The sequence below is a fragment of the Onychostoma macrolepis genome, chromosome 12 (genome assembly GCF_012432095.1).
Source record: "Onychostoma macrolepis isolate SWU-2019 chromosome 12, ASM1243209v1, whole genome shotgun sequence".
Taxonomy (NCBI): Eukaryota; Metazoa; Chordata; class Actinopteri; order Cypriniformes; family Cyprinidae; genus Onychostoma; species Onychostoma macrolepis.
Window position 1 is genome coordinate 4410419 of NC_081166.1, and position 27234 is coordinate 4437652.

Sequence of the window (27234 nt, forward strand, 5' to 3'; positions counted from 1 at the left end):
CGTGCTCGAACACTTCCAGCATTTCAACTGTTAGCGGCGTCTGACTCCTGACTGACAGGTCGACACGGCAGCGCTACTCTACATGCTTTCATGGCATCATGTATGTTGTGTGGGTCTGTGGGGAATGCTTTGAGCGCCTGGAGAGCTTCGAGCACTGTCAAGGCTCACTAAGAGCCACAGAGGTGATCGAGGCTAAGTAAAAAACCTTAAAATACACCAGCATCAGTTGTGCTATTGTTTTTTCACTGAAGGGAAAGAGGTCTCGCCGAGGTCTCCGTTCCCAGGAGAGCAAGCGATGCTAAGAGATGTGGCTTTCGAAAAATAAAAGAGCATTTTTGCATGACTTGATGTGTGTTTCTTTCAAAGCACAAGCTACAAATTTGCACATGGTTGGTGACATATCATCACACACACAACAGATAATTCAGTAAAACCAATACAAATATGGTGGCATTGTTTTGAAACCTGTCACCTGTGGGAAAAATACAAAGAAAATAAAATGCACACATGATGCTGAAAATGATTTTCTATTATCACATGACTGTTATGGCTGACTATCACAAATCCTTTTGAGGACATGTCTAGGCCATATATGAAGTATAATTAAGCACCTTCTGCTTTCTAGTCATTGTATAGGGGTTATGCGCAACAGACTTCCGTATTCTGCTAACCAGGTATAGCAGGTTGATATATAAATTATTTTTATTTTTATTCTTTTCAATAACATTTATATATAAAAGTCGAATAAAACAGCTAGCTAATTGAACTGATTACCTTAAAAGTCCATTGATATCGCCATTATTTAATACTGCTATTAATACATTCTCCGACAAGCGGAAGCGATGAGACCTGTTTTCCGGGTTTGGTCAGGTGACGTTCGACATATACCCTATTATGCCAACTCTCATTTTCATTACTGTACTGTCAAAAAAAAAAGTTAAGTATTATCTAAATTGTAAAGATATTACAAAGGCTTATTTTATTAATGTTTTTTTTTTTCTTTTTTTTTTTAAATGACCATAAATGTGTTTTTGTGAGATCCACAATAATAACCCTTCATCTCCAGCTGTTTTTATCATCCACCGACATTTTTATCATACTACGAGGCATTAATATTTGATAAAGATGTCCTAGACACCTTTATATGATTATGTTCAGCCCATGAAGAGTTCCCAATGTAGAACAAAAGAAAACCTTGGTAATAGTTTCTCACATTTCACATCATTTTTAGGCATTACATTGATTCTTGTTATTTAATTTCATGATCGTTAAGAGGTTTCACCACATTGGTGGAATATTGTTTTCAGCCAGACTAATTTGAGTTGTTTGATTATTAGCGACGTTTCAGCGACGTTCAGGCCTCTGCATCCCACGTTTTCCTCTGAAGATGAATAAAACATATTGGGTAAAGGTTACACATTACAATATCTCTCTGCAATGGGATATTGATTCGATAAAAATGAAATAAATAAATAAACAATCCAGCGAATCCCTTCCAAATCAGCGATTTAACAAAAGCCACCCCACCAGTCCGCAAATGCATATTAACCGTCTATGAGAGCATTGTCGGGCGTGATTTTAAATGGACGGGTCTTAAGATTTAGGACAAAAGGCTTCCATGAAAGTCTGAATGAGGCAACCGTGAGGACACAATGAATCAGTGCCCCACATTCATGTCTCTGAGACTCTCTTTAACAGATATAATGCAGACACCTCCACCGGTCTTTATTCTTTCCCACAATGCGCAGCTTTCAGTCCATTCATAAACAGGAAACATCAAAAGATTAGGCCGAAAGATGTAGATATCTTAACAGTGCAAAATGGTCATATATACACAGGTCACCCGCGTGGTGCATTTACACTTTTCGTTCCCTTTAACCGCATTCAACGAGTTACGCCCTTTATTGACGAGGGTTTTGATAATGCGCCGTTATCTAGCAAAGTATCTTTAAGTGAGTGCAGAGGTAGCAAATTTGACTCATTAAAGGAGCATAAAATTGTGTCTTTGTGCATGACCTTTTGTTCAGCATCTTTGGAGAATTCTGTTACTAAAGAGAGCAGTTTTTTGAGAGGAGAGAGGAAAGACTCCACGAGTATTAGGTTCCCGTTGGGAACAATGCCGACAGGTTCACCTTGCAGAGCATGGGTGTAACTTAGCCTAGAATATTGTGGATCAAAGCCTCATAAACAAAGTAGGTGGAAATGGTGTAAGAGTATATGAGATCCAGAAAAGAACACAGCCATGAAAGAGACGGGCCCTACACTTCAGGAAGAAGCAGGGGAAAGACGGAAATTTTGTCACTGCTGCGTTTCGGCCTTTAGACTCTTTAACTGAGATCTCCCATTGAGCAACAGAGGAAAATCCAGCTTTTACGAGATTCTTGAGTCTACGGAATGGCCTGCGTAAAACAAAAGCTTTTTTTTAAATTCGGTTTTAATGACGAGATAATGGCAACATTTGGAGAAGCGATACAAATATTCAACTCTTTTCTACAGTAAATAAAAGGAGTAATGTGCACAAAGCACACATTTTCAGAAGACATAAAGCAGTGATTCTCAACCAGTGGGTTGCAGCCAAAAAATGGTGGAGATAAAGACAGCAGGGAAATAGTAAGATTTAACTAGGACAGCACAAGAAGAGACTTATTGTTTTTTAAAAGGGAGGATAAATTATTTTTCCCCTTTTTCTTTCTCTCTTCTCACATTTTCTTTCTCTTAAACTTTGTACACTGTTAATGCTGCATTTATCCAATGCATATGCTGATTATTTTGAAAAACTCAATACAAAAAAAAAAAAGAAGGAGAAAATATTTCCCCTTTTTTACATCAAAGGCCATGCTTTGAATATTGGGATATGTTTTATTTTTATTTTTTATTATTATTTGATTGAATTGCCAAAAGTCAAGTCATTTTTACACACTGCTGAAAATGTATGCAAAACAACCTTTTTTATTTTATTTTAAACCGGTAACTCAACGGCATTCTCACACAAAATGACAAGGTCATGTGACAACAGTGTAGCATATTAATGTTTGATGTTCCGCTGTGTGGAATAATGTATCCCACAGTGCACTGCGCTTAAACGGATATTCCAGTTCCTGTGTATTGGATTAATGGGAAGTGATTATTGCCATTATTTTTAACATATCTTTTCTTTTTCTTTTACAAGTTCACCTTTTAGCATTTACAAAAAAAAAAAAAACATATGTAGTACACTGTTCAGCAAGCTAGCACACAGTACTAGTAAGATTTTTATTGGCATCAATGGTTCCATGAAGGATCTCATACATTTCACAAAATAATTAATTGTAGTGGAAAAAAAGGTTCTTCAGATTATTAAAATGTTTTTTTTCACACTAAAAAAAGGTTATTTTAAAAACTACAGTCCAAAGGTTCCAAAGGGGGGTTTTGCGGTGATGCAATAGAAGAACCTTTTTTTTTTCCTTCTTCTTAGTGTGAAGAACATTTTAATAATCTAAAGAACCTATTTTTAAGAGTGTATTCACGGAAAGGTTCTTTGTGGAACCCAAAAATGGTTCTTCAGTGGCATTGCTGTAATAACCCCTTTTTGAATATTTATTTTAAAGGTGTATTCATACCATCTTTAAAATAAAGTTTCAAAAAGTGTGCTTTCATCATGGAAAAACCATTTTGGGTTATCCAGAGAACCTTTCAGTGATCATTTATTTTTTCAAAAGGCTCTTTTTTTCTTAGTGTGTCAAAATTTTAATAATCTAAAGAACCTTTTCCACTATAAATAACCTTTGGAATATTAAAGGTTCTTCATGGAAGCATCAATACAAACACAAAACCTTTGTTTGCAAGAGTGTAGCCGACAAAACTTTCATCATTAAGAATACGCATATATAATCAAGAAAGCAACTAGTCAGCACGGTAGATCGCTCGATTGGTTTTCCTCCTCCCTGCTGACAACGAAAGCGAACCAGAAATTACCCCTGCATGTGCACACGGTGTACCCTGACCCCGCTGATCTGTACAATAAACCCATAATAGCCCTTTGTCTCCCTAAGGAGAACACACCGGCAACCTGGGCCACTTACGGGAAACCAGGAGCAGGTCCACGCAGCGTCAGGTCACGGCGAGAGCGGAGGGGGCTGGAGAGGAAAATAATAACTCATCTATGAGGCCGAAAGCACCAACATCTAAACAAACATATATGTGCACCTGTCACAAGCGCTCAGAGGGACTACCGTGTTCATATCCACTGTGTCAGATAGCAGTTGTCAGGCTTGACCGGTCTGATCTCCTCGTCTTCCTCCTCAGCATCTCATTACTGTCCTTATGAAAAGCTCTTATGGGCCGCAGTTGATCTCCAAATATGAGTTCTGAAGATGAGTTGTTGTTTTCCCTTTTTTTTCCCCGCTCGCGCTCTCACTCCTCGGCCTCCTTTATTAGCAGCTAAGCTCTTTACACTTGTAGCATATTGCAGTAGGTTATAGGACTAAGCTTTATTGTCCTACATTATTGAAAATCTAGGCTCTGAGAGCCGGCCCCAAGAGGTCAAGCTTTGTCTGAACGCTGCCTCTCATTTCTCCACCGACAAAAGCTAACACTGAGGGAGGGTGAGGAAGATTGAGCTGGTAATATACTTAAATCCATCTTGGTTGACTTAGCACAAACTTCGACCCGTCCCCACGGCTCCTCCTGAGCTGAGGTAATTCCTTTATAACTTACAGGAGCAGAAACTATGACTTATGAATACACGGCCACTCTTATAAGTCTCTTGTAGGAGAAGCTTGTTTTATGAGCTGGGCCGCAGCTTGAGGAAGTCATATCTGCGAGAAGAGTCGCTCATGTCAAAATGAGTATTAAAACTTGCTGTCTGAGGGGAATAGCTGATACAAGTCTTTGCTCCTCATGGAAAAAGCATCAATATGTGGTGGTGCAGGTGTTCTTCTTATTAATCAGAGTCATTATTGAGAAAATAAAACTTCGTATGTTGAAGGTGGGTTAGCGTGGGATGATGAAGTGGACCGATAAAAGTAAAGCATGTACTGTAAAACTTAATGTTTTGATTTCAATAAAACACCAGGAATATTTAAAATGAATTAAGCGGAGAAACAGATGTATGGTGGTACCAAATATTTAAAAGCTGGATTTTAAACATTACTGACTTGCCCAAGTCCCCCTGGAAGAAAAACAGAATGGGACACTGCCATCTTGTGTGCACTTTTGGGAACAGCATGTATTGGTTTTTTTTTTTTTTAAAGCCTGAGAAAAAACAAAACACAAAAGCTTTAATCAAATTAGACTTTATGCAAAATATTCTGGATTGGTTTATAAAGGATACAAATAGGTTAAATCACTGAATACACTGAAATGTCTTCTACAAAGGAAAACAAAACAAAAGACAAATCTATTGAGATAAGTGACAATATATCTACAAAAATGTCCTTCAAATGAACCTGATATACATTTAACTACCAAATTAAATGCAATTGAAATGTTAAACCATGAACATACTTAAAAAAAAAAAAAAATGAAAATTCTTTCATTTATTATTTTTTAAATTTTTAGAAAAATAGACAAAAAAAAAAAGATTATTTGTGCATATAGTTTCACAGACTTTGCTAACATTACATTTTATAGCAGTAATTCCTTCTTGAAAATCAAGACCACGCAACACTGAAAAATGGACAGTGCAAAAAATCTCAACACACTTCACTAAAAGTGTGATATAAACCATCATTCATGGCCTTTTTTTTTTTTACCATCGGAGTGTTCTTGGTAATGTGAACCTCATTGCTGCGAAACAATAATAGGTACTACTGTAGGTAGGTGAGGCCAGTTGGAAAATGCATGGAAGGCACAAAGCATGCGGGAAAAAACCCACACGGTACGGATAAACTGCAGATTGCTTCTCTGCATCGGCCGTTTATTCAGTCGATTCATTTTCTCCAGGAGTCATCGGCAATGCTGATCAATACCTCATGATGTGGTTTATATGGCCCTGTCAGAGACAGAGAGAGAAACATTGATGTGACACAGGTCAACTTCGCTCAACACTCTATGCATTGTGTGCATAATGTTCATTAACCCTACGCAAATTGATATTCATATATGCTGACTGTTCCCGTGTCGTAGTGGTTAGATCAGCTGGTAGGTACTCTGGCCTGCGGGAAAACCGTTCAAAATGTGCATTTCTTTCTCGTCATGAATAAATATTGATTTGCAGGAAGTACAAAATTTCCAAAGGCAATCATATTGCTTGTATCAACGCCATTCGGGTGAAAGTGCTGTGGGTAGATTGAGTGCGTGTGTGCGCACAAAATTTGATGAATGTGTCATATTTTAAAAAGTGGCATGTTATCCACACACACTTTTGACATGAAAGAAGAGGGGGATATTATTTGTAACCCACAAAGAATACCAAATGTTACTCACAGGTTCACCTGCCATACACCTGGGGCAATACTGTCCTGCACCGCGTCCTGGGGCAGGTAACACCTGCTGACAAACCCAAACACATCAGTGATTAAAATAAAGATTTGCAAATAGACACACACCATTAAACGAACACGCTAAAACATGATTACTATACGTTTCAGTTCCGAACAAAACAATGTTACTTTAAATGTAAAATCACAGTTTCTGCACGTTTTATGAAGGTAAATTTAAGACTTTTTAAGTTAAGAAAATTGAAGGAATAAATTGAATGGAGCACAATGCATCAATATAGTCTCAAAATTAGCAATGTTTAAAAAAAATAAATAACTTTCAACAGATTTGCATTACTTTAATTCATTTTACAAAATAAATAACTAAATAAAAATTAAATTAAATAAATTAAATAAAATGATCACCATTATCTTTGTCATTTTCCGTTTTAAAATTAAACAAGTTTATGATTAAAACAAGAACGAATATTTACCAGTGGGCTCAGAAAAATCAGCTTAATTCAAAGGGAAAACAAGTTTTCATTCCACATTGACAGATGTTTGTTCTTGTTTCAAGCATGAACTCACTTTATTTTGTTCACAATTTATTTCAGTATGTTTAGATAACAGAAAGATTCTCTGCTCCGGTTTAAGGCCTTAATTTGTGAAAGGGCAAATTTTAAGACCTTTTAAGACTCACAGAATCCCTGAAAATTACACTTAATAGCGGCCTTTAAAAGTTTGTTCAGTACCAGTATTTTGGGTTCCACAAGATAGGGTGAAGTCAGCTAAAATGGGCCACGTTTTGGTAAATTACTTATTATACCATCAAATAAGCTATGCATGAGATCTAATGATATTCTTATAAATTAGCATGGGTCTCTTAAATTTATTTATATTTTTTTAAATGTGAAAAAGTATAACATTTTAAAATTATGAGAGTTAGAGTATCAGCAGGTATCTTCTTGAGCCACGGCACAACATTCAGGTAAAATGGGCCAATATAAAAAGAGAACACAGGTAATTTCAGCTTAAATCATTTTATTTTTAACAGTAAATTGACACTATTGTCTTTAGTGTGCCATAGCAACACCATAAACATATTTCATTAAATAGAAAGTTGAATGAATATTTAATTAAACAATGCAATTAAAAATGAACTAATCGTGTTGTATAGGTGTGTTTCTGTGCATTGGTGTCTTTTGTGTGCATGTATTTTTTTAAAAGACTATTAAGATTTTGTATGGATACATATCTACAGTAGGCCTATACACCTATTTTCACCCTCAATTTCTGTGTAAAAGTGTGTGTGTGTATGCAGCCCATTTTACTGACATCTTCCTTTCTTTCCCTTTCTCTTCTTGTCTCTCTGTTTTCTTTCTTTGCTTGTCCTTCTGCCATACTGTCTGCAATGCAATTTTTTTCTTTAAAGACTGTTAAGATTTTGTATGGATACTTATCTAGGCCTATAAACTAGCCTATACATTTCTGTCTAAAAGTGTGTGTGTGTGTTTATATATGCAGCCCATTTTAGCTGAAAATTGTGGCCTATTTTAGCTTAACCAGCCATTTCTACCTAAAATGGCCTTTTTTTCACAATAATCAAAGTTTCTTTAATAAATTAAACTTTTTTTATTTGAAAGAGCACGTCAAAACATTGTTCATAAGCCTTTGCTTTGTTGGTAAGCTTACTTATAATTGCTTTAGTAGCCTTATTAGTGATTAATGAAATCTTCTATGTCAATTACCTTACAATTTCTCTTACAAGCTTCACGTAACACTCTGCCCTGCCCGCCTTAAAAAACTCAGACTAATTACAATTATTGTTACGTCAACAAGTGTTGAAGCAACAATGCAAGATCAGTTATTGTGATTTTCTGTAAAAATGTACAGAGATATGATGCAAAAAAAAGAAAAAAAGAAAAACGTATAAATAGTTATTTTAATACGGCTAAACCTTTTTAAAAATGAGACACATTTTGTAATCATTGTGTAAAATTAGCCACAGGACCCAAAATTATTTCCAATCACTTCAGTAAATGCAAAAAACTATTGGCAGAAACAGTGCAATAAAACAGACTGCTTAATAGACCACGACCTTTAACCCCTGCATTCCTCATGCTTCATAAACACAAGAACATCAGATAAGAGCAATATACAAGTTAATCACAACCCTGTAAACAAGAGAGACAGGAAGAAGAGAGGCAGTCGGAGCCCTAGTCAAATAAATAAATCATAATTTGAAACCAAGTTTCTAAAACAAAATTATTGACATATACAACAGTCACATTTTACCCAATTGAGAACTACATGTCAGAAAAGATCTAACATGTTTTATGTGCATTTGGAATCCTAGAAGAAAAAATAAAAATCCCCATTATCAGGCAGATAACAGGCATATGCGAGATGGTATACCATGCCGGGGACATTGGCGCTGTGTCCATTTTGAGGGCTGTGATTTTGGGCATCCCACGTGTCCATTGGAGTTTCCATCACCGCACCACATTCAACCCGGCCACAGCCTCCCAGTCCATTACACAGCCTTTTCTGTGAAGTTCAAAAAGATTAACATGCATTAAACTATTTATAGCTTGATCATGTAAGACGATGCCAATGGAATCAAATGTGGCCCTCATGCCATGGTTGGTGCACTCTGTTCCTATAAATCATGACAGCTATTTTCAGTGATGATCAGATGGGTTTATTTATTTATTTATATATATATATATATATATATATATATATATATATATATATATATATATATATATATATATATATATATATATATATATATATATATATACTAATAATAACTCATAACTCTTTTGTAAAGGGTAACCACCTGTGCAAATGCCACAGAAGGTCAAACAAATACTATCAAAGGCAAACATAATAATGTAACGTACATTTAGCATGTTTAAAGCATGAATCAGGATATAGTAAATAAAATTAAGTCCATTTACCGACTGGTTGTGCCGCTGTTCCAGCTCTCCACTATGTCTTCTCTTATTCTGCATGGGACTTATGCAATCCATTGATTATTTTATAATACTGAAGCCTGCAGAGCTTAGCTTTAATTCAAACACTTGAATTAACACAATCCGCCCCAAACTCCCATATGGACCAATATGCAAAGTCAAAAACCCATTGTATTAAGCAGTCAAAGGCGGGCACTTTTACCCATCGACCACTGAGGCATCTGTACAAGTATTATAAAAATACAACAAAAAGACAGTAATTCTAAATATGCCCGTTTTGAGAAGCAAAACAAAAGCCGCAGTATTCCCGTGCGACTCCTCATGCCCTGCTGGTATTCTGTATTATAAGTTCCTGTATCTTTCAAGATGAGTGACATACAGTTGCCCCAACCAATCAGTGAACAGTACGGGCTAACGGAGGCGGGGTTACGTCAAATAGAGTATTATTATTTGACGAGAGACTACTGAGCGCGAATGAGTCAACCAATGTAATTTAAAGGAATAGTTCACCTCAAATGTTTCTCCTCAGTCTCACCCTTATTGTACTTTTTTCCACACTTGACCCTGGTTTTCTTGTTGCATGTTTCACATCACATTCTTAATACTTTTACCTTCGGTTTACATTCTTCTTTAATTATAGTGAATGAGAAGTTACAAAATTACATAAAACTATCACAAGAATAGTCCGTATTTTGGTTTTGTATTGTAGGTAATAAAAATTATATTCAAATTAAAGGTACAGTACAGGATATATGCTAATTCAGGTTATTTGTTGCCACACACTGTAAATTTCACCTCTGAAAGATGGAAGAAAGCGGAAAAGGTTACTTAAAACGTAATATGTTGTGTATATAAATCAAATGTTTATATATTTAAACAACTTCTTAATCTTCAACTCAACATTTCTCCCATAACTGTCTGTGTTCGATGTTAGTGATATCGTATATTGTTTAATAATGCTTTGCTTCAGTACAGCGTCCTGGTGGAGGGTTCGATGATCGCTTAGTAATGTCTGGCAGCATGGCGAACCTCACGGACGCGACTTCGCTGCAGCATTTTGAGGAATTATTAAAAAATAACAGCAAGTAAGTGAATAATTCATTATTTTTCAAGTCTGTCACGGAATACAAGTCATTTCGAACAGATGTTTAACTGATTTAACACATATGCAAGGGGATAAATCGTGTATAGAGTCCGTGTTGATCGAATATAATTAAATAACCGATGGCCTGTTCAGAGAAACTCAAATGATCTATATTACATTTACATTTACATTTACATTTATGCATTTGGCAGACGCTTTTATCCAAAGCGACTTACATTGCATTCAAGTTACAGTTTTTTTACATTTTATCAGCTCTTGCTTTCCCTGGGAATCGAACCCATGATCTTGGCGTTGCTAGCGCCATGCTCTACTATTTGAGCTACAGGAAAGCTATTTGAGCTAAACTCATATTAATGAGTGAACATTAATCTGATCTAGATGGCATGCTTTTGGCAGATTGTTTTAATGCTGCATTTAATTTCAGCTGTCTTTAATATCCTCGTTGCAAGTTTGCTGCTATTATTGTGAATATTATTGGTTTTTAGGCTGTATTTATGGTAGACATTATGTAAAATGAATACTTCTGGACTTGGTAGTCAATATCAATCAGTGTCCTTCATGTCAAAACTAAGCTTGATTGAGAATTTGACTTTTTTTTTTCAGCAAATAGTATGACTTGATGATAATCACAGACTAGTCAACATCAACAGCCGTCCCCAGTATGCTTCCACGCTTTCAGTTTGGTTCTTCATTGAATTGTGGCAGAGCCTGTTTATCTGATATCATTGCAGAGGAGACTTACGCAATTATGAACAGACAAATAATAATTAAATGATTCACTATTTGAGGTAGTGCAGTCTAGTGTCCATGATCTGGGCTGGTCTCGGTAAAGGAGTATGTTCAAACCTTAAAAGTGTTCACACATGAAGTCTCATGTTTGTGTGACGCACAACCCAAAAATTCTCCTAATACGTCTACTTTAACGCACTTTAGATGGACAATTTAGAAGTTATTTTTGTATGCAGACATAATTTCTTTGATTGGTCATTACTTCTGTGGTAATTTTTTGTTCCTTGTCTTTAATGTCATGTCAGATGATTAAAAAAAAATGCAATTTTATCTACTTTACAGTCTAGATTCACATTTAAATGAAACCTGTAATTCAGATCTACATTGATTTGATTTAAATGTGTATTTCCCCAAGACAATCCTCCCTAACTCTAGATCTCTGAGTCTGTGATCTAAAGCTCATCATTCCTACTCTGTTTTGTGCAGGTCCCTCACCGCTGTCCATTTCCATGCGCCATGGGCTCCGCAGTGTTCGCAGATGAACGAAGTGATGGCAGAATTAGCCAAAGAGCACAAACACACCATGTTTGTGAAGGTAGGAGGACCACCACCCCCCACAACAATACTGGAAATCATTTCACCAATAACATTCATGCTTAATTTGTGCAAATTGTGGGTAAATGTCATTGTGACATGTAGTTTCTGTATCATTAGCAGAATTGGTTAAAAAGAAAGTTTCCCAAAGAGTCCAATGGCCCCAAAATCGCACCATTGTCTGCCCAGAAATTTACATATTTGGCTGCTAAAACCAATAAAGCTGTGTTTTTGAATATGAATATTTTTTCTCATTGCAAAGTAATTATTAATATCGCTATTATTTTTATTGATATCTGGCCAGTTTGCAGAAAGGCAAAGATGAACTCTTTGGATTAAATGATAATGGGAATATATAAATAAACGGGCACGGTTCAAACATCTATTAACAAACGTATGTGTTTATTTTAGCACTTCCGTCAGTGAACATGGCAACACGCAGCCTGCAAAACACGAGGCTATCAAATAAATAATACAGTTAAATAAGAAAGTAGCCTAAATAATTTGTAACAGCTTCAATCACATGCTGCAAAATCGGCGTTGGCCTGATAACAATTAGAATGTAAACACTAATGCTTAAGCCTACCTTGGCTTTTATATAATGTTAGATTTCAAATTCTTTGACAGAAAAACAAACACGCTGATATTGTCCAGTTTAAGGGAGGACCTCATTGGTGTTACGATGTTTCCAGCTGCACTGAACACACGTTCAGATGGTGTGTTTGTTGCGCAAATGCATTTTAAGCAACCGTGGCCAGGTATCTTGCTCTTATTCCACCACCAAGCAAGCGGGTCTTCGCTGGCCTCCTCTCACAGATAGCAACTGGAAACGGCTCTTGAGATATGAAGTGCTTGCCCATTTAACACTTAACGCGCCGTGCCACACCGCAACAGCTAAAGTCTGTCTACACTGGACGTGACAAAGCGACAGTTAAAATCATTTGAACTTTGTGTCAGCATGTCATAAATAAAATGAGGCATCAGTTTACTGGCGGGGATTTGTCGTGCCGCGCCGCATCCAGTGTAGACAGCATCACTGATTATAATGTAGTGTGTTCTATTGACATTGTATTTTGTGCAGTGCCTCTCGTGTCCGGTGTAGGCACGGTGTAAAGCAGGGATCCTCAAATCTGGCCCACGAGATCCACTTTCCTGCAGAGTTTAGCTCTAACCCTAATCAAACACACCTGAGCATGCTAATCAGTGTCTGCAAGATCATTAGAAAACCACAGGTAGGTGATTTTGATCAGGGTTGGAGCTAAACTCTATGCTAAAGGAAATGCCATGTATGGCATTTGAGGTAATTTGTGAATTTTGTGAATTAACGGTCTAAATAAAACAATTTACAGCTAAAATGTATATGCTATAGACCCTTTTTCTGTTAGTAAACAATGTGACGTTTTTCTGTAGGCGGGGCTTAGCTGGAGGCAGAAAGATTCCACTGACCGCTTCACTAACGCTAGCTATTAAGTTTGTTTAAATTTACAGTACATTTAAAAGGAAGATGTGAATAGTTTCTAGAAATAAAAATTCCATAAATTAATTTTGAACTTTCGGTATTTGAATATTCTTTCTTACTGAGTTCTTAGAAAGTCCAGCCACTATCAATCACAACAATTACAGATGATTAAGCATATACATCGTCAGTTTGTTGTTTTACACGCATGCACACAGACATTATTTCATAGTTGTGAGATGCATAAGAAATCTTTAGACACGTAACACAAACCATAATCCATAACAACAAAAGAAAATACTTTATTTAACCTTTTCTGATAAGAAGTGTGCGCTGCAAACGCGAGCATTTTTGACGATAGTTTCTGTCCAGTCCGCTCGTTTTATCTCGTTTAAACACAGCTGTCGTCGTTTTTTTTGTCTGCGAGTGGCAGCAGGTACGCGTTAAAATTTCAAATTGGAGCCTGTACTACATAGATTCTTGCATCCAACATCACAACAAGATGATATTTTAAGCTCCTTATGTAGCCGAATCTGCGCTGGTTTGAATGGGCCGCCTCCAGTTTTCCCTTTGTTTTGCCTCCAGCTAGCGCTGTAACATAATCGTGACGTCGGCGCAAAAAGGGTCTATAAATACTGAAATCTATTGCAACTGTTACTATTATTGCACTTGTATACAAAACTTTGTATTTTATGCTTGTTATAGCACATTACAGCCGGTGGCAATCCACCACTGATGTGGTTGTCATGGCGACAGTATACAGTGGGTACGGAAAGTATTCAGACCCCCTTAAATTTTTCACTCTTTGTTATATTGCAGCCATTTGCTAAAATCATTTAAGTTCTTTTTTTTTTTTCCTCAATGTACACACAGCACCCCATATTGACAGAAACAATTGTTGACATTTTTTCAGATTTATTAAAAAAGAAAAACTGAAATATCACATGGTCCTAAGTATTCAGACCCTTTGCTCAGTATTTAGTAGAAGCACCCTTTTGGTCTAATACAGCCATGAGTCTTTTTGGGAAAGATGCAACAAGTTTTTCACACCTGGATTTGGGGATCCTCTGCCATTCCTCCTTGCAGATCCTCTCCAGTTCTGTCAGGTTGGATGGTAAACGTTGGCGGACAGCCATTTTTAGGTCTCTCCAGAGATGCTCAATTGGGTTTAAGTCAGGGCTCTGGCTGGGCCATTCAAGAACAGTCACGGAGTTGTTGTGAAGCCACTCCTTCGTTATTTTAGCTGTGTGCTTAGGGTCATTGTCTTGTTGGAAGGTAAACCTTGCCCAGTCTGAGGTCCTGAGCACTCTGGAGAAGGTTTTCGTCCAGGATATCCCTGTACTTGGCCGCATTCATCTTTCCCTCGATTGCAACCAGTCGTCCTGTCCCTGCAGCTGAAAAACACCCCCACAGCATGATGCTGCCACCACCATGCTTCACTGTTGGGACTGTATTGGACAGGTGATGAGCAGTGCCTGGTTCTCTCCACACATACCGCTTAGAATTAAGGCCAAAAAGTTCTATCTTGGTCTCATCAGACCAGAGAATCTTATTTCTCACCATCTTGGAGTCCTCCATGCGGGCTTTCATGTGTCTTGCACTGAGGAGAGTCTTCCGTCGGGCCACTCTGCCATAATGCAGTAATAACTGGTGGAGGGCTGCAGTGATGGTTGATTTTCTACAACTTTCTCCCATCTCTCGACTGCATCTCTGGAGCTCAGCCACAGTGATCTTTGGGTTCTTCTTTACCTCTCTCACCAAGGCTCTTCTCCCCGATAGCTCAGTTTGGCGGACGGCCAGCTCTAGGAAGGGTTCTGGTCGTCCCAAACGTCTTCCATTTAAGGATTATGGAGGCCACTGTGCTCTTAGGAACCTTAAGTGCAGCAGAAATGTTTTTGTAACCTTGGCCAGATCTGTACCTTGCCACAATTCTGTCTCTGAGCTCTTCAGGCAGTTCCTTTGACCTCATGATTCTCATTTGCTCTGACATGCACTGTGAGCTGTAAGGTCTTATATAGACAGGTGTGTGGCTTTCCTAATCAAGTCAAATCAGTATAATCAAACACAGCTGGACTCAAATGAAGGTGTAGAACCATCTCAAGAATGATCAGAAGAAATGGACAGCACCTGAGTTAAATATATGAGTGTCACAGCAAAGGGTCTGAATACTTAGGACCATGTGATATTTCAGTTTTTCTTTTTTAATAAATCTGCAAAAATGTCAACAATTTTGTGTTTTTCTGTCAATATGGGGTGCTGTGTGTACATTAATGAGGGAAAAAAAATGAACTTAAATGATTTTAGCAAATGGCTGCAATATAACAAAGAGTGAAACATTTAAGGGGGTCTGAATACTTTCCGTACCCACTGTGTGTGTGTGTGTGTGTGTGTGTGTGTGTGTATGTGTATGAACAAAAGTAATTCATCAGATAATAATATTTAAGGTCCTTTTTTTTATGGGAACATCTATGACGTAGTTATAAATAATAATTAGAAATAAAATGCATTGCATTTCCAGTTAATGTTTTTATTTTAACAGATTTAAGAAGTCTTTTTTTTTTTTTTTTTTTTAGTTTTCCTTTTTATGGAATATTGCGGTGCTTATTATACATATTTACAATCCAATGATCCAATCAATTATAGATGGACAAAATGAAGTCCCATCCTACAATATATATATTTCCCCAATTTCAGAAACCATTTTACTGGTATATGTTGTAAATTCGGAAAATACTTTGATTTTGCCTTTGACTTTTGTTTTTTCAGAAATGTATTTTTTTCTGTAGTTATTTGGTATTTTGATTCTTATACGAATTTAAAACCTTGTCTTTTTTTTTTTATTATTATTAAATGCTTTCTCTTATCCCAAATTAATGCAGTGAAATAACTGTGCAAGCCATTCCTAAAAAGTGTACAGTACCGTGGCACAGTAAAAATTTTGTTCTGTTTGTTTGATCGTCTAAACCAGCCAACATACCAGTAATGGCTCAACCAGTGGCGTGGAACTCTCTGTTTGTTTGACCATTCGCAGATGGCACGTTGTGTTTGAGATACCCGTTTGAAAATGGCCATTATTCTTGCAAATGTTCCTGTGTGCACTGGGCTCTAAATGATGGCGAAACGGCTCTAGCTCCAGTAACACAGATCCAGCTGCTCTCCTCCCTCTACTCCAGCTCCCAGTGGAGCACATTGAAATGCCTCAGGCTCTGAATGACTTTACCTTCCTCATGGCCTTAAACTGCCAGAGAGAATTTTTTCCTTCTGTTAAGGGTTAATAGTGCCTTTCATCACACAGTCAGCAGAGCAGAAGAGTTCTTCAAGCAACAATTGCCCTTTTATAATCTATATGAAATAAATTGTTGAATTCCTTAGAATACATTCAGAATTGGATAATGTTTCTTTGTTTTAAATGTTTGTTTTTAGTTATTTTAAGAATTAATTTTTAGGTACAGTTTATGCATCCACAAAATAAATTTCAATCATTATTAGAAATTATGCAAATTCAACATGAAGTGTGTCCAAATGTTTGACTGTCAGCATTGACTGTCATCATTTTACATGTTCTAGCTGAGGCAGTGGAGTTTAGATTTGTAGTGTTAGTTTTCAATTTCATGTGAAATTTTTTTTTTTTCTGTCTTAAATTGGGTTTTTACAGCCAGATAAACTGTCAGCCCACATGTTATGTTTGACATGTTGATGTTTGTGATGTTTTATTAATGTGAATTATAAAGAATCATTATTACAGTAGTTCTCTCTCTCTGTTTTTAGCTGGAGGCAGAGGCAGTCCCGGAGGTTTCTGAGAAGTATGAGATCACTTCAGTTCCCACCTTCCTCTTCTTCAAGGTAAAACTTCCACATTTGACTTCAGCTATGCTCAGATTTACCCAAATTATGGTAATTTGTTTATTTGTATTTATTTATTTTTTAACATAATAAAAACAATGTTTTTAGAGAGTGGGAGGTTAGTTCAATCACAACTAGGAAAAATAAACACACATAATTATTTACATGATTTTCCTTGCAGAATGTTAAGTTCGATAGATGATAAACTATCTGCAGCATTAGTGGCATCATTTTAATTACCACAAAAATAATTTGACTCTCTGAGGTTTTATAAGCAGAGATGTAAATCATATTTTAGGTGAAGCACTTGCATAAATTTAGTTAAGCGTTTACTTGTTTGTGTTATTAATTGGGGGCAGTCGTGGCTTAATGGTTAGACAGTCGGACATGTAACCAAAGGTCACAGGTTCGAGTCTCAGGTCCGGCAGGAATTGTCGGTGGGGGGAGTGAATAACTAACGCTTTCTCCACCGTCAATACCACGACTGAGGTGAGACCCTTGAGCAAGGCACCGATCTGCTCCCCAGTCGCATTGGCTGCCCACTGCTCTGGGTGTGTGTTCATGGTGTGTGTGTGTGTGTTCACTGCTGTGTGTGTGCACTTGGATGGGTTAAATGCAGAGCACAAATTCCGAGTACGGGTTACTTGGCCACACTTCACTTTTACTTTTTACTATTTTGCTACTACTGAGAAATAAACGTAATTACAGAAGTAACCTTCAAACAGCAATTCATACTAACTTGAAACAAGAAATGGCTTTCACAAAACATTCAAAGTGACTTATGTACAAATGAAGATATTTTGTGTATAACAGTGGTGACCTATTGTATAACTTGTTGATTATTGTCATTTAAATTTGATCGGATTGTGAATGTTGGGTTATAATATCATTGGTTAGTATTAGTTTTCCCCGCCAACGCAGCCTTAATTACATCAGCAGAAAAGTAGTTTCAGAGGCGGAGAAAGTTAAAACATTCGACTAAAAGATTGTGAAAATAAAAACTTACTTTGTTTTAGAATAATATGCACTTAAGAACCACGCAGAATAAATTTAAGCCCAGCAAAATGTATTAAAAATGTAATTGAGTCTGTTTTATTTCCCATTTTCTTTTTTTTTTCATATAGTATGAAGTTTACTACTACACTGTGTTCTTTATGTTTCGTAAAGCATGCTGATCTATGCCAGATTGCATTTTTCTGTACACACAGCTTTTATTTATGTTAGGTGTGCTGCGATAGTGTTTTGTGTTTATTTAGCAGAGGGAAGCGAGGTTAGAAAAACGGAGCCTGTTGGGAAGGTTGAGTTTAACGATCAAGTAATGTGAGCTGCAATATCTCCTCGTGTTAGAATCAAGCAACTGAGAAATAATCGGAGGTTAAACAAACACACGGCTTGGCAAGACTTTCCCTCTCTTGGCGTAACATGTCAAAGAACCAGGAGAGCCTGCGGCCTGTTTTCTCTCTCTCCCTGCAAACAATCTAAACAAACTGGCAAGCATCCTAAAAAATTAATGCTGTTTTTTTCCTCCCTCTCAATCTATCACTACTCACTCTTGAGTGTTTTTTATTTATTTATTTGTTTACCGACAACCCTTAGGGCGGTGAGAAGATTGACAGGTTGGATGGTGCGCATGCCCCTGAGCTGACCAATAAGGTGCAGCGGCTGGGGTCCGGTGGGGGCGGGCCTGCCAGGGCGGGGGACGTCCCTAAAGAGGATCTCAACGAGAGACTGAAGAGGCTGATCAACGCCGCACCCTGCATGCTCTTCATGAAGGGATCGCCCCAGGAGCCTCGCTGTGGTAAACACACACGTATACACTCGCACGCATAAATTAACACGGGGTCAGCGGGTTAGTTAGAGCAACCGTTGGCGATGGAGTGAGACAAATCAAGGTTGCATGAACGGGACGGTGAGAGAAGTGCATTACGTCTTTCTTAAGTGCGAAGGATGTTTGTATGGATGCGCCACTATATTCCAGGTTCCATCTCAGTTTGACCCAAAATGTCTACTGATTGAAAAAATATATTTTCTATCTAAATAGCTCACATTACAATCAACAAAGATGCTGCGGCACAATGCAGCATTCATTCAGTTACTTTTTTTGTCGTGTTGCATCGCTACTTTCACAACTTTATGCATGTTTTGTGCTGTGTGTATGGCAGGGATTCCCAAGCTTATTTATGTATTTTGAAAAGGCCAGCTGAGATTTTAAGTTAATATTTTAACAGTTTAATGCACATTTGCATGTTCAAGTAAATGGTATAAAATATTAAATTTGCATTAATCCTTCATCCAAAGTGACTTGCATTCAAGGTATATGTTTTATGAGCTCATTCATTCCCTGGGAATCGAACTCATGACCTTGTCGTTGCTAACGCCATGCTTTGGTTGAGCTGCACCACATTTATTAATTTATTGAAATTTTACAAAGTTTTATTTTTTAATTATTAGCTTTTCAGCAACTAAAAAGCACTATTTTAGAAGTTTAGTTGGGTAAACCTCTATAGCTGTGAACGGAAACTACAACGTGTTCTCATTCGCTCGAATAGCAATAGAAAAAAAATCCAGCCGTTGCATTAGAAACACACACTCAGTGGAACTAGTTTTCTTTAAATGAATGTATAATAGAAAGTGTAGTGTTATAAATGTACACTAATTTTCTTTTAAATGAAAATATACAAAACTTTGCTTGATTTATGATGTTAATACCCGAAACGCACCATCACAGTGTGTGAAAAAAGGTCTGTATTTACTTAAAATTGACTACAATGGAAAAGAGACATTCTGTTGACAAGGCTTTCAAAGCTGACACAAGGGTGAACAACCACTTCTGTTAATCAAACATTTGTTGATACGCAATCGCTCTAAAAACGATGGAACACGTTCTGCTTTTGTAAGGCAAAGTTATACTTATTAAATCCTGACAGTGACAGCTTAATCACTTAATAGCGTTTTAGTCTTTAGTTTGTTTAACTTTAGGCTGTCTGCTTGATCTTGCTTATTTCTGTTTGATTCGCTGATTTTCTGGCATGCTTTTTTTCTTCCTACTAACACTTCCTCCTCATGTCAAAAATGTGTGGTTCGGCGTTGGAAAACATCCTCGTATTAATTTTGCCCATTCAAAACAAAATACTTTTGATAGTTCAAAGTGCATATTTCGTCATGGACTGAGGCGCAGTTTAGCGCTTGACGTTTTGGCTGTGTAAAGAGGAAGGTCTGGGGGAAGGCTGGCGTTTGCCATCCTGAGATCAAAATAAAAACGAGATTGAACTCTAATCTCAAACGTGATGTTGGGCTTTCAACGGCTGCCAGCTCCTCCAGCTCTGCTTTATTAATAGAAGATCCTCGGAGTTTACACCGCTTCGTCTCTGAGCCCGGAACCTGTTGCTCGGCGCCGTTGATGTTATTTGAAGTTGCGCTAGGTGTCAGTGGGTCGGTCCGGCTCGGAGATATTATAATGCTGAAGCTTATTGATGTTCTCATTCGCTTGGCTGATGTCCAAATCAAGAAATAATGCACAGAGAGCGAGCCATGCCTGTCGGTGGCGTGCATTGGGTTCTAAACGTAAATGCACTCTTTTGTTCCAATACGAGCGTTGTGCCAAATGATCAAGTGGTCTGCTAACGCTAACTCTAAAGCAGTTATGCATGTCAAATTAAAAGGTTAAGGGTCCGTGTATCAATTCGGATCTCTCAGCCTTTCTCGCTCTGAGTGGGTTGTCCTTCAAAAGAGGAACGAGGCTGTAACATCGCCCCTCTCCTGGAGCAGAGTCGGCCAGAGCGAGCGGTCTTCGGCCCCTGTAGGTGCAGGCATAGAGGGGGAAAGAACTCGGCAATCAATGCAGCATGTCTGGTGGAGTTCGCCCGGAGCCAGAGAAAGCAGCTGCCCGCCTGTTTGCCCGCTCTGATAGAGTCGAGCTAATATACCACCAAATGCATAAGCACAAGTGAGGCGCCTGGAGCTGTTTTATAATGAATTCCCTCATGAGCCACACAAGATGAAAATGGGTGTTTTACTGCAGGGGCTACACAGACTCTACACATCACCTTGCACATCTTTCTCTCTTTCTCTCCTGATCTTGTTTCTTTCTCTCGCTCACTCCTCCTCCTTGTGCACCGTTTCTCTTGCTTCTCTTATTCTCTTTGTCTCCTCCCATCTAATATTGCGCTCTCTCTCTTTTATCTTCTCTCATTTTTGGCTTGTAGTCACCCATATGAACGGAACTGCTATTTAAAATTCAGAAATCAAGAAATTTTGTTCCAGCTCTGTCGTGTTGCCCAATATTGCGTAGTATCTATAAATGGACAAATGAGTAATTGTGTGACTAAAAACATAAGAAACAACTTTTGTTGTCAGTGTAGCAAGGTTATTAAACTAAAACTAAAACCAAAACCATAAAAAAATATATATATAATTGGAAAATATAAAAACATTTAAACTTTTATTTCAGCTACTTGCCAAGAATCATTTCTCATAGTAATTTAGTTTAACATGATGTACTACTATAGTAATAATAATTAATAACAACCATATAATAAAGTAAATAAAAAATAATAAAATGGACAAAAAGCACAACAGAATAACTAAAACGTTAGCTGATACTAAAATAAAAATGGAGTATATATTCATTTTTGCTTTAAAAAAACATTTAGTTCCTCTCAACTTTAAAACAAGTGCAAGCTAACATCATGTACACAGGAAAACCAAAGTAGACTAATTTAAAAAATTGCAATAATAAATGACACTTTTTGTCATTGTAGTGACATTAAAAATATGAATAGGTTTATTTATTTACTTTATTAGTTTTATAAAATAATTGCAGTTTCTTCTCTTAAATAAGTGCAAGCTATTAAAGCAAATAAAGCACACAAGCAAACTAAACAGTGGACTTAATAATAATTTATTAATAGTTTAATAAAATAAATTTTAATTTTGCAGTTACAAATGGAAAACAAAAAGGTAATTGTTGTGACATTAAATTATTAAAAGCAAACTATTATATTTTTAATTAAATATTTTTAGTTTATTCAGAACCTTTAAACAAGTGCAAGCTAGTAAAAAGCACACAAACAAACTAAACTGAGTTACTGCTGTAATGGTATGCTTTTTAACCTTTAATGCATTTTTGTTGCGTTATTTGCAGGTTTTAGTCGTCAGATTGTTCAGATTTTGAAGGACCACAGTGTGCAGTACAGCAGTTTTGACATTCTCTCGGATGAAGAGGTCAGACAGGGACTCAAGACTTACGCCAACTGGCCCACTTATCCGCAAGTCTACGTCAGCGGAGAGCTAATCGGAGGACTGGACATCATGAAGGTACAAGATACGAAAATAAACTTTAACAATATTGATCGCGTTCAATGAAAATCAGTGCATAGCAATGTTTGTTTTTTAAATTTATTTTTAGATATTTCCCTGTTTTTCCAAACACAGATTTCTTCATCGCTTGATGTTGTGCATTTTATCCCATGCACATTATCTTAAGAGTTCATGTTTCAGGACTTTTTGATGGCGTGTGTTCTCGGCTAGCTGTTATTAGCTGTATGTTGCTCTACATTCCCAGCGAGCTCGTACTGCTTAAAGCAAGCAGAGTGCTCCTGCTGAGAGAGGAGGGCTAGATTAGCCAGCATCCATCCTCTTTCCCCCTCTCTCTACTCTCAAGAGTCTTAGAGGCCCTTCCTCATTAAGATAGTGAATTTACCTTTACAGAGAGGTAAAATATCTCAGCAGGGAGCTTTTAGTTATGAAAGGAAAGCGTGTATGTGTGAGTCGAGTTCAAAGCGAGTTCGGATTCAGAGATATTTTGTATCCTCCACAGGAGTTGGTCGAGTCTGGAGAACTTGAGAATACTTTCCCCAAAACCGTCTCACTGGAAAACAGGTAATGACAGATACACGCTCGCTCAAACGCCCCCTCTGTACGACTGGACTTGTTTAAACATTCTCTCTTCTGACAGGCTGAAATCTCTAATCAATAAATCACCCGTCATGCTCTTCATGAAAGGCAATAAAGAGGTGAGTGAACTTAAATACTCTTTTTCTCTCTCATGTTTTTTTTTTTTTCTGAAACACAGTTTAAAAGAGTGAGGAGAAAGCTGGGGATGTTAAAAGGATAAATCACCCAACAAATTCTGTTTTATTTATTCAGCCTCATGTTATTACAAATCCATATGCTGTCATTTTTTTCTAACGGAGCACTTTTTCATACAACAACTTCATAGTGACCATGTCTCTCTTGCTCCAAACATACAGGAAAAAAAAAAATGATTTCAAGCTTTGTGTAAAGAACAGACCCAATTTTAAGGAGTTGATTATCAGTTTTAGTTAATTGAAGTAGTTTGTCTTTTAGGACTTTTAGCATGGGTCAACTAGCTGGTAGATGCCTTAACTACACCATTCAGCTGCCAAAAAGTGTTCTTTCTTCTTTCTACATTGAAAGCCGTCCAGAAATAACAATATTTTAAACTAAATCAAACATTTATTTTATTTGCATTTATTAGCAAATATCATATACATTTTTATTATAATTATTCAGTGTTATTTAAGTTTTATGTACTTGTATAGTTTCTTATTAATATTTTAGTTTTCATTTAAATGTTTATTTATTTATTTATTTATTTTTGTTATAGTGATTTTTAGGGCTTCACCTAGTTGCCAAGGCAACATTAAATTTTTTTTTCACCTGATAATAATAACAACACCGTTACTGTTTATTAGAATAATTTCAAATTAATTAAAAAATAATTTATATAAAATAATTTTTTAAACCATTATAAACTAACTGCATTTGCTAAATTTCTTCCTTTGCTTTCCACTGAAGAGAAAATGTAATTATTTAATTGTTTCATAGTATATGCATTGATAAATTATCATCATTTTAAAATATTATTTTAGAACATTATGAAGTAATATTGCTGCAAAAAAGTCTGCCTTTGTGTTTCACTGAAGAAGAATAAGTCACGTGGGTTTGAAATGACATAAAGGTGAGTAAATAATTACAGAAAGATCTTTTTTGGGTGAACTTTTCCTTTAACGTACAGTAAACGAAGCCATGCAGGGGTAAAATGCTGGAAATCGATGTCAGGCGGCTCCGGCACTGATAGAGCTGCGTTCTTTCTTTAATGGAGGAGAAAGACCCCTCACCTCTCTCCTCATAACTGTATTGATCTTTAACACTCACACATGAAAGACATTCTTTGCAGTAGTTTAAAGTGTTTCCCCACGAGACCTCTCTCTTCTCTCGTCTGACTGGCTTCTCTCTCTGTCTCTCTTGTTCTATTACCTCCTCTTTCTCCCCTAGTTATTGAGACGCACTTCACAATATCTTTTGTAGGTGGTTGTAGTTGTAAGTTTCTAAATGAAAGTTTGGTTCTGTGTTGGTTTGGGCCCACAGGAGCCGCTCGTATCTCATGTACTCTGTTCTTTGAGCTTCTCCACTAGTCTGCGTGTGTTTTGGGGAAGTTAAAAACTTGCTTCGTCTGATTGGCTTTCAAGCGCAGGGTTTCGCTTCACTGCAGCCTTTCATGATGTGAAAGATGTTCTAGCGTTTTCACCCTCTTAACTCGTGTCTTTGTGAATACTCAGGCTGCCAAATGTGGATTCAGCCGTCAGATACTTGAAATAATGAACGGCACAGGGTGAGAGACTTTTACAATTCCAGAATCTTCATGTATCTACAGTGTCATTTAACTAAGACTGGAAGATCTTTAAGAGAATTACTGAAAGACTAAATGTATGTTATTAAAGTAACATGTTTTTCGTTAACATTTCAGAGTTGAGTACGATACGTTTGACATATTAGGAGATGAAGAGGTGAGAGTTCCTTCCGTTTTAACTTTGTTTCCATTCTTGGTAAAAGCAGCTTCAAGAAAGACTGTGTTCCTTACAGACTGAGAACTGAATAATTAAATAACAATTAAGCAGTCATGTTTAGAATATAATTTTATTTTTACTACATGAGTGTCCCTAAATAAATGGTCTGTTTTTGAGTTTTTAGCCAAAAGGTGCATTTCTGATTGTTTCCACAGGTTAGACAAGGACTCAAGAAGTACTCCAACTGGCCGACGTACCCACAGGTGTATGTTAAAGGGGAACTAATCGGAGGCGTGGACATAATCAAGGTGAAATGCATAAAAGCCTTTAACATGGATCCTCTTACTAAGATGATAAAGATAAATTTAGAATTAGGCACTACAAACAGCATTGCATTTGTAATGCTTCATTAATGAATGTAAATAATTCTAGACTTCAGGAATATAGTATTTATAGTGGTAGAAGGGTTTATTTTCTTATTTTATTTTTTTCAGATTGCTTTCCTTGGTATAGATATTTAGAGAGCAAATCTAAATCTCATACACGCTACCATTTAAAAGTTTGGGGTCAATACATATATATAATTTTATTTTTTATTTTTTAAATAAACATGCTCACCAAGGTTGCGTTTATTTTCACTGTACAAGCTCTCACTGTATTTTTACTGTATTCAAAAATACAGTAAAACACTAGTTTTTCTATTTGAATACATTTTGAAATTTGTAATTTATTATTGTGATGGCAAAGCTGAATTTTCAGCAGCCAGGGTTGAAAAGTGTTGAAAACATTTCTACTGCCTAATATTTCTGTGGAAACCATGATGCAAGATTCTTTGATGAATAGACAGTTCAATAAAACCTCATTTATGTGAAATTTGAAGCCCAAACATTTGAATGGCTGTGTTGTATCTGCCTGTAGAGATGTACTGCAGTTGGTGTTTTACTCCAGCAGAGGGCAGATGCAGCTCTACAGCTCTGAACCTGAATGTAGGAAAGATGAACTGTGAAGGTGTTTCATAACGGATGGGAAATGTTTATATTGTTTAACAGGAGCTGAAGGAGAATGGTGAGCTGGCATCTGTGTTGAAAGGAGAAAACTAAACTATTCCAGCACTGAAGAACATGTGGATCACATTGCTGATATGCCTGTAACCTGCACACTTAACCTCAGGAATGGAGTACTCGGATTAGATTTATTCCATCGAATTTATTGTTTTATTAGAAAATTGCTCATTTTTAAAAACAATGTTGATCCTTTGCTGTAAAACCAATGAAGGCAATTCTGTGATCTGTTTTTGTTGCACTGACATATTTTAAGAGCTTGTTTATACCTGGTACTTACATCCATGTCTGGTGATCTGATTACAGGTGGTCAACTGAGATTTAAAATGTACACCGAGTATTGACACGTGTGTTAAATATGTCTGCTGTGACCACTAATTTTTGGCCAATCAAATACTTTTAGAATGAGAATGTCCATCCCATTGCAACCAATTTCAATAAAAGTGGCATTGGGCAAAATCCAAGACTGATGCATGTATATGTATGGGCATTTTCTTATTAAATTGCAAGTCATTTATTGTGTTTATGCAATGACTGGTTAGTTCTGTAGGTGATCTTTTACTGTTTTAGGGGATGCATCACTATGTATTTACCTTTATATTTAAAAATGCCCTTCTGACTACATTTCAATGTGGCTTGAGTCAACTTTTTAGCGCCGTCCACCTGTGATGGGATATCCCGGATCAGATGTGTGTCATGTGACCTTTGACTTAATGTAAATCCTGTTTTTTTTAAATGTCTCTGTCAGTCAGAGCCAGTGATTTGGCATGTAAAACCATCTTGTGTGAATCTGTGCCCTTATTAAAGAGCTCCTCCAACTGCTTTTAATTGCAGGTTGTTAGATTAGGCCAATTTTTGCTGCCTTTTTATCCTGGATAATGCGACCTGTTTAATGAGTGCGGGAATGATGGATGTACCATTCACAATCACGTCCACTCGCTTTAATTAATGTGATCCTTGAGCTTTTCAGACAGTCACTCTGCCAAGCTCTTGGGGACAGGAAGAACTCTCTTATTGTGATTAAAGATCCATAAATATTAATCAGCAGTTGTTGGTTGGGGAGTCGACCCACACCTCATCTGGCTTTGAGCCGAAATCATAGAGTGGCCATTGTGTTACACACACTCACTCACATACTCTCTTGTGGTTCTAGGTAATTGCAGTGCTCCCATAATAACCTGATGGTTGTGCTGAGGAAACCATTGCAACATGTGACCCTGGACCACAAAACCAGTCATTAGGGTCAATTTTTTCCG

General features: G+C 37.0%; 2 protein-coding genes across 5 annotated transcripts; one reads left to right on the forward strand and one right to left on the reverse strand.

The window, feature by feature from the left end:
• Window positions 1-5277: 5277 nt before the first annotated feature.
• si:ch211-221j21.3 (uncharacterized protein C10orf143 homolog) lies at window positions 5278-9726 on the reverse strand. 2 transcript variants are annotated; one of them, XM_058793783.1, is made up of 4 exons: window positions 9365-9726; window positions 8814-8945; window positions 6406-6468; window positions 5278-5971 (listed from the first exon to the last, which is right to left on the reverse strand). In XM_058793783.1, the coding sequence occupies exons 1-4, from the start codon at window positions 9434-9436 to the stop codon at window positions 5942-5944; spliced, it is 297 nt and encodes a 98-aa protein (XP_058649766.1). In that variant the 5' UTR covers window positions 9437-9726; the 3' UTR covers window positions 5278-5941. The 2 variants fall into 2 exon arrangements, with proteins under 2 accessions (XP_058649766.1, XP_058649765.1); XM_058793782.1 differs by having other exon boundaries at window positions 5280-5971; window positions 6406-6471.
• A 442-nt stretch (window positions 9727-10168) lies between these two features.
• Window positions 10169-26799, forward strand: glrx3 (glutaredoxin 3). Of its 3 annotated transcripts, none has more exons than XM_058794569.1 (12): window positions 10169-10214; window positions 10350-10464; window positions 11700-11808; window positions 17032-17106; window positions 18703-18904; window positions 22250-22422; window positions 22925-22986; window positions 23063-23120; window positions 24690-24742; window positions 24878-24917; window positions 25133-25225; window positions 25967-26799. In XM_058794569.1, the coding sequence occupies exons 1-12, from the start codon at window positions 10184-10186 to the stop codon at window positions 26015-26017; spliced, it is 1062 nt and encodes a 353-aa protein (XP_058650552.1). In that variant the 5' UTR covers window positions 10169-10183; the 3' UTR covers window positions 26018-26799. The 3 variants fall into 3 exon arrangements, with proteins under 3 accessions (XP_058650552.1, XP_058650553.1, XP_058650554.1); XM_058794570.1 differs by having other exon boundaries at window positions 10169-10202; XM_058794571.1 differs by having other exon boundaries at window positions 10184-10202; window positions 10355-10464.
• The last annotated feature ends 435 nt before the right edge of the window (window positions 26800-27234 follow it).

What these genes read in the sequence shown, in the direction of transcription:
- si:ch211-221j21.3 (XM_058793782.1), bottom strand. Translation starts at nt 9,436, where the DNA reads ATGGATTGCATAAGTCCCATGCAGAATAAGAGAAGACATAGTGGAGAG. An exon ending in AACAGCGGCACAACCAGTCG is followed by an intron (nt 8,946 to 9,364) that starts GTAAATGGACTT and finishes TGAACTTCACAG; the next exon opens with AAAAGGCTGTGTAATGGACT. An exon ending in GGTGTATGGCAGGTGAACCT is followed by an intron (nt 5,972 to 6,405) that starts GTGAGTAACATT and finishes TGTCTCTGACAG; the next exon opens with GGCCATATAAACCACATCAT.
- glrx3 (XM_058794569.1), top strand. Translation starts at nt 10,184, where the DNA reads ATGGAAGAAAGCGGAAAAGGTTACTTAAAAC. An exon ending in TCATGAAAGGCAATAAAGAG is followed by an intron (nt 23,121 to 24,689) that starts GTGAGTGAACTT and finishes GTGAATACTCAG; the next exon opens with GCTGCCAAATGTGGATTCAG. An exon ending in GAGGCGTGGACATAATCAAG is followed by an intron (nt 25,226 to 25,966) that starts GTGAAATGCATA and finishes ATTGTTTAACAG; the next exon opens with GAGCTGAAGGAGAATGGTGA.